This window comes from Pollachius pollachius, assembly GCF_949987615.1.
Source record: "Pollachius pollachius genome assembly, chromosome: 1".
Taxonomy (NCBI): domain Eukaryota; kingdom Metazoa; phylum Chordata; class Actinopteri; order Gadiformes; family Gadidae; genus Pollachius; species Pollachius pollachius.
This window is the reverse complement of record NC_136934.1, coordinates 51,862,992-51,870,491: the sequence shown is the minus strand read 5'-3', so window position 1 is coordinate 51,870,491 and position 7,500 is coordinate 51,862,992. Positions and strand designations below refer to the sequence as shown.

At 47.3% G+C, this 7,500-nt stretch overlaps 1 protein-coding gene across 1 annotated transcript in view; it reads right to left on the bottom strand.

The window, feature by feature from the left end:
* The window catches only part of LOC307092087 (collagen alpha-6(VI) chain-like), a 32,563-nt gene extending 28,830 nt beyond the window's left edge, over positions 1-3,733 (bottom strand). Inside the window, exons 1-2 of the mRNA XM_079758975.1 lie at positions 3,592-3,733; positions 630-747 (exon numbers count right to left, since the gene is read on the bottom strand). Coding sequence (XP_079615101.1) covers positions 630-714 — 85 coding nt within the window. The 5' untranslated portion in view covers positions 715-747; positions 3,592-3,733. The remainder of the gene's footprint in view (positions 1-629; positions 748-3,591) is intronic.
* Positions 3,734-7,500: the final 3,767 nt, after the last annotated feature.

Sequence of the window (7,500 nt, the reverse complement as noted above, 5' to 3'; positions counted from 1 at the left end):
ACTGTGTCTCTCAGTGTGACTGTCTCTCAGTGTGACTGTGTCTCTCAGTGTGACTGTGTACCTCAGTTTGACTGTGTCTCTCAGTGTGACTGTGTCTCTCAGTGTGACTGTCTCTCAGTGTGACTGTGTCTCTCAGTGCGACTGTGTCTCTCAGTGTGACTGTGTCTGTCAGTGTGACTGTGTCCCTCAGTGTGACTGTGTCTCTCAGTGTGACTGTGTCCCAGTGTGACTGTGTCTCTCAGTGTGACTGTGTCTCTCAGTGTGACTGTGTCCCAGTGTGACTGTGTCCCTCAGTGTGACTGTGTCTCTCAGTGTGACTGTGTCCCAGTGCGACTGTGTCTCTCAGTGCAACTGTGTCTCTCAGTGTGACTGTGTCCCACTGTGACTGTGTCTCTCAGTGTGACTGTGTGACTGTGTCCCTCAGTGTGACTGTGTCTCTCAGTGTGACCATGTCCCACTGTGACTGTGTCTCTCAGTGTGACTGTGTCTCTCAGTGTGACTGTGTCCCTCAGTGTGACTGTGTCTCTCAGTGTGACTGTGTCTCAGTGTGACCGTGTCCCCCAGTGCGGAGGGACACAGTCACAGAGAGGAGCAAGCCAACGCCGGCACCTGAAGCTAACCACGCCCACCTTTCGACTGAGCCGCGTTGCCGTGGAGACACACGGTCGCCACGATAAGCAGGAGGAAGAGGAGGGGGCTCCTGATCTCCGTCATGTTCACACGTCCCTCTCAAGACTCTCACTCTTCCTGAGAGAGAGAGAGAGAGAGAGAGAGAGAGAGAGAGAAAGAGAATTAGAGAGTGGGCGTAGGGGGGAGTCAGGAGAGAAAGAGAGAAGGAGAGAGAGAGAGAGAGAGAGACAGACAGACAGAGAGAGAGAGACAGACAGAGAGACAGAGAGACAGACAGAGAGACAGAGAGGTCCACAGAGACCACTTGGCTTGAGTGGTTCCTTAAACGTAGTTGGTTCAGGAGTTTGACGGCCTAAGCTGGTTAATTGAGTCTTGTTTTACGTCAGCACCGGAGGGGCGGCATCTGTCTGTCCGTCTCGGCCCTGTGGTGAGTGTAGAGCTGGACGAGGCTTTGTGATGCTTAGGGTTCCGTGTTGTGATTAGTACGAGCAGATCACGCCCGGTCCTTTGGGGTTCCTCCGGAGAACCGCCACACCCACGCTCTGCAGGCAGACGATGGGGGGATCTGATAGGACGACTCGTTTCCTGACGCCAGGAAGTGGCAGAAGAAGCCAGGATTCATGTTTAGCGATGGCGAGGCCCAGATACTAAGGAACCGCGCAGAATAACATAACAATCCAATTTGGAACGAGATGTTTGAATTTAAATTAGATTTAAAACTAACCATGAATTAACATTAGTTGATACAGTAATAAGCATTTTATAGCATAAGCATATGGGGTAATGTTATTTTGGTTAGTGTTAACCCTTACCCTATCAACTTTAATGTGTGTACATACTGTAGGTATATAAAGGTGTCTGTGTTCTTTTATATGCCTTTATGCAGCATGTACGGCACTTTGGCCAGTGAAAATTGTATTTAAATGTGCCTTATAAATAAATTTTACTCACTTACTTACTTACTTTTAAACTGCGGAACTGGAACTTCGGCTGTCAGAACCGTGTTACGTTTGTGTTGAGCAAAGCAAGTGAAACATTAATGACCCCTTGTCACTTTGGTCTAGGGTTTAGAAATGGCTCCATCAGTCCAATACTTTTAACTAGGCAAGAAGGGTGTTTGCACCGCCCGGGTTTTGGGTTCGATTACCGCTGGGGGGCGGCATAACAAATGTATCCACTGACTTTATTTTCTATTGTGTTTTTTTGACTTGAAATCATCATCAATCACCAACGGGCATATCATGTCGCCCGGCGGATAGAAACCAAGGCCATGCAATCAAATGAGTACCAAGTGGTCAAACCCATGTTGAAACAATCAGACCTGCAACAGGCGAGATGCCTCCTGGACTGTCTTAACGCTGGTCCCAATAGTCCTCTACAACACGGACCTGAGCTCACACTCCTGTCAGCGCCGGAGGCCATCAGAGGAAGGGAGGGTCCCCCCCCACCCCCGGCATGGTAGAATCTGATAAGTTGATGCGTTTTCTGATTGCAGGAAATGGCAGATGGCATCACATTTCCTGTCTAGCAACAGCAAGGTTAAAAAGTGGATGGGGGCCGAATAAAACAAATGCCAAGGAAGCCTAAACAAAACCCAGAGTGTGTGCATGATAAGCATTCATCACAGCATTAAACCCAAGGCCAGAAGGCCCTTTTAAGGGAATATTGGTCGAGGTCTGCAGGGAAAGATGCTTAGAGCTGCTGGATTCTGACCAGCACAGCAACAGAAACAATGTTCAGTGACCGAGATGTCGTGTATCTAGGCAGGTAACACAATACGCTGATTTTTGATTGCTCAAATCTCACCTGCCCAGAAAATTACGAGTGATTACGAATGACAATTATTTTCCTTGGAAAATAATGTAAATTGTATTATTTGTGGCAGATTCTGGCCTACACTTTATGTTGCAACACAATTTACAGAATAAGCTACAGGCCAATAGGATTAGGTGATAAGGAATAGTTCACTCAGAATGCATTATTATGTAGTTGTCTCACCCAATTGTCTGTTGGCCAGTATTGGTGGCAAAATCTGAACCTCTTCTATGAATAATATTAATTTCATAACAATCCTTATTCGATGAATGGCAATAATTAAATTAAATCATTTATTGTATTTTAGTGGTATTGTAGCGTGATGAAATGGAGATATTGATTTATTGTTTAGAATGGTATTTTGAATTCATAGGCATATCGTGATAATTATCGATATAGTGTATATTTCCCCATAATTATCATGATAACACAAAGTAAAGTTCATTTGTTACGTATAGGTCCTTTGAGGTGAACAATACATCTGAAAAAATACACCTATGCACAAATTATGCAAAATAAGTAACACTGGTACAATATACAAGAGCATATATATAATTTTTGCCTACTTTAAATCAAGGTTGCAAATTACAGCACGCAAGATTCCTTTCTGTATTTGTGCAGGTTAACCATGATTATGGAATGCCATTTGAGTCCAAATTAAATTTAAAAAAGATACATATGGCCATGAAATAAATAAATGAGGCAATAAATGTATAAATGAAAACACATACCTGATTTGCCAATGTACTGAAATGAATAAACATGGATGATGTCAGAGTAAACGTTACTTCAAGAACAGGTGAAGGACGCCCCTCTCCAGACAGATGGCGTTGAATCAATTAATGTGGCATTATCAAAAGTCCTTTGAAAACGTCCTTTTAAAACATATTTATAAAGATATAGTTATACATTTATATCTATGGAAATATTTGCCTGATTTATTTATCTCACGGCCGTATTAATCAATTTATTTAAATTGGAATCAAATGGCATCCCATAGTGTTGATAAGTCCATCGATTCTTAAGAAACAAAGTCACATCATGTGTTTCCAGCATAACAACATTAAACATTAAAACAACATAAAAATCAACAGTTTGATTCCACGGACTCTGTGATCCGACCTTGCACCCGCTGTGTCCACTTACTGCTGTCTGTGCCTCCTCGTTGCCCGCAGAGCATGGAATCCCTGGTCGAGGTCCAAAGCTGGAGTTCTGCGCCACACTCCCGCCTTCCACCCGGTCTGGGAAGATACTGCCCTGTGGGGGACAATGCTCTGCACACAGCAGACCTCCCTCATCATCATTTGCCGGGAGGAGGTGGCATGCATATGTTTCCTTTGGCCGAAACAGTGATCGAGAGAGGTAGGGGAACGGGTGTGGGGGGGGTGAGAAGAGATTCTGGAGAAGAGATTTAGTGTCGTAGTGCGGGGAGATAGAGAGTAGGCCTTGAGTGTTGGAGGGAGGGAGGGAGGGGGGGTGCACATAATTACAATTACAAAACAAAAGTTGTCATTAATAACTACACTGTGCCTAATTTGCGCACTGAATTCTCAGCCACTTACTCAGCCTCACTCCAACTAGAGACTGCCTCACTCCAACTAGAGACTGCCTCACTCCAACTAGAGACTGCCTCACTCCAACTAGAGACTGCCTCACTCCTTCTAGGAGACTGCCTCACTCCTTCTAGGAGACTGCCTCACTCCCTCTAGGAGGCTGTCTCACTCCCTCTAGGAGTGTTTTACTGGGCTCCTGGGATGTAAAAGGAGAATAAAATGATAATCAGCTAAATGGATGCCTTAAGTGCAATTAGTCCAGATAGACGTTTCCTATCAGGTGTGGGTCTGCAGAGGTCCCGGGGTTGCAGTTCAAGGTCATAGTGTCAGAGTTTTGTCCAGTTCAGTTCAGTATTAGATGTAATTGTTTGGAGGGGTACACCATGCGCGTGACCCATGACGACTCTTTGGGCTATACTGGGATATGGAGACTGGTAGCTCTGGCTGCTAGTACTGTCTGTCTAGTCTAGTATCACACACACACACACACACGCACACACACACACAAGCACGCACGCACGCACACACACACACACACACACACACACGCACACACACACGCACACACACACACACACACACACACACACACACACACACACACACACACACACACACACACACACCTGAGCCTGGCAAGCCTAAAAACATGGAACCCCGGCAGGACTCTAGCGCCCTCTATTGGTCTAGACCTATAAGTCCCAACGTTGTAGTTCAAGAAAATAACTAAACAGTTTTTTACATTGTACTGTCCTTTCATGAATTGTCCTGAATGTTTTTTAACATGTGTGTCATCTGCACCTAGTGTTCCAGTCTCTGCAAGAGGGACATTCTAGTCGTGTATGTGCATGAGAGAGCATCGTCCATATCAATATCTGTGTGTCCATTCACTGGTGACCTCCAGAAGCTGTGCCTGATGCCTACTGACCTCAACTCACCATAAATCCTACCAGCTAAAACCAACCAACAGCTCGTCCAACACACTTTAACCCTCCCGGCCTGCTGTGAGACAGTGGATGTGACAAATTAAGTGTGGAGCATTCAGGGAGAAGACTGAAGCCTGATCCCTGCAGCAGATGTCATTCATCTGTTGTGATCCTAATCCTCTTATCCCCTGAAAGCGCCCCACTCTCGGGACAGTTAGCTTGGGCTCAAGAGGATTACAAGTCACAACGTGTGAGGACCGGGAGTGTGTGTCAGACAGTTCTATGGGTCGGGAGTGTGTGTGAGACAGTTTTGGGGACCAGGAGTGTGTGTAAGAGAGTTCTAGGGACCAAAAGGGTATGTGTGAGACAGCTCGGGGGACCAGGAGAGTGTGTGTGAGACAGTTCTGAGGACTGGGAGTGTGTGAGAGAGTTCTGGGGACCAGGAGAGTGAGTGTGAGAGAGTTCTGGGGACCAGGAGAGTCTGTGTGGGAGAGTAACAATGACCGGGAGAGTGTGTGAGAGAGCTTTCTGAAGGCTGTGTGTGTGTGTGTGTGTGTGTGTGTGTGTGTGTGTGTGTGTGTGTGTGTGTGTGTGTGTGTGTGTGTGTGTGTGTGTGTGTGTGTGTGTGAGACCCGAGGATGAAGAGGCTGGTTTTGGTGCTGACATGCCTGTGGGCGTGGCCACCTTGCCTCGCCCAGGTGCGCAGCCCCATGCCGGTGTTGTGGGTGATGCCGGTTGCCACGGTGATGCCGGGAGAGCAGAACGTGACGGCGGCGTTGGTGCCGGCGGTGTCGTTAGCGTTGGAAGACCTCCGGGGACGGGGACGGGCCCAGATGCACCTGCAGCTGCTGGACTCACAGGTAGGGGGCGCTGGTCACCTGCAGAACGCACTCGGTCCAATGGTTCTCTGCTAGTCTGTCTGTACGTGTGGGTTAACCTAGTGATGGTTAGTGCTCGGCACTTGGTTCTATGGACGTCCTTACTGCACCCACAGAGGCATATTGTTGTTTCTCTTTCTTCTGACAAATGTACTGATTCTAAGGCGCATTGGATAAAAGTGCTAAACGCCCTAAAGGTAAATATTAATGTAGATATAAGTGTGTTTGTGTATGAGGTGCTTTAGGAGTATTAGGGGTGCATCAGGGGTTGCCTAAGGAGCCCTTCCAAAGGCGGGGTACACGCGGCCGGGATGTGTTCTCTCAGCAGGGGGGCTGCCGTCTCCCTTAGGGATATGACAGAGTGAGGGTGAGAAGCTCAGCCATCGGTGAGGAACTCGGAGTAGGGCTGCTGCTCTGCTTAGGAAGGAGTCAGTGGAGGTCAGGATGAGCGGCTGTGAAGCCGTGAGATGTGCGATGTGGGGGAGCCCTTCCAAAGCCGCCTGGGCTGCGCGTGGGAACAGACATGGCTTCACTGTACTGACACGTCTGGGATAGGGTTAGGGTTAGGGTTAGGGTTACCCTAACCCTAACCCTTCACTGTACTGATCGATTGCCTCGACCCGTGTCGATGTATGCGTTGTGTTGTGATGTGTGCGTTGTGTTGTGATGTGTGTGTTGTGATGTGTGAGTTGTGTTTTGATGTGTGCACTGCGTTGTGATGTGTGCGTTGTGTTGTGATGTGTGCGCTGTGTTGTGATGTGTGCGTTGTGTTGTGATGTGTGCGCTGTGTTGTGATGTGTGCATTGTGTTGTGATGTGTGTGTTGTGTTGTGATGTGTGCGTTGTGGTGTGATATGTGCGTTGTGTTGTGATGTGTGCACTGTGTTGTGATGTGTGCATTGTGTTATGATGTGTGCGTTGTGTTGTGATGTGTGCGTTGTGTTGTGATGTGTGCGCTGTGTTGTGATGTGTGCATTGTGTTGTGATGTGTGCGCTGTGTTGTGATGTGTGCATTGTGTTGTGATGTGTGTTGTGTTGTGATGTGTGCGTTGAGGTGTGATGTGTGTGTTGTGTTGTGATGTGTGCGTTGTGTTGTGATGTGTGTGTTGTGATGTGTGAGTTGTGTTTTGATGTGTGCACTGTGTTGTGATGTGTGCGTTGTGTTGTGATGTGTGCGCTGTGTTGTGATGTGTGCGTTGTGTTGTGATGTGTGCGCTGTGTTGTGATGTGTGCGTTGTGTTGTGATGTGTGCGCTGTGTTGTGATGTGTGCGTTGTGTTGTGATGTGTGTGTTGTGTTGTGATGTGTGCGTTGTGTTGTGATGTGTGTGTTGTGATGTGTGAGTTGTGTTTTGATGTGTGCACTGCGTTGTGATGTGTGCGTTGTGTTGTGATGTGTGCGCTGTGTTGTGATGTGTGCGTTGTGTTGTGATGTGTGCGCTGTGTTGTGATGTGTGCATTGTGTTGTGATGTGTGTGTTGTGTTGTGATGTGTGCGTTGTGGTGTGATATGTGCGTTGTGTTGTGATGTGTGCACTGTGTGTGATGTGTGCATTGTGTTATGATGTGTGCGTTGTGTTGTGATGTGTGCACTGTGTTGTGATGTGTGCGCTGTGTTGTGATGTGTGCGTTGTGTTGTGATGTGTGCGCTGTGTTGTGATGTGTGCATTGTGTTGTGATGTGTGTGTTGTGTTGTGATGTG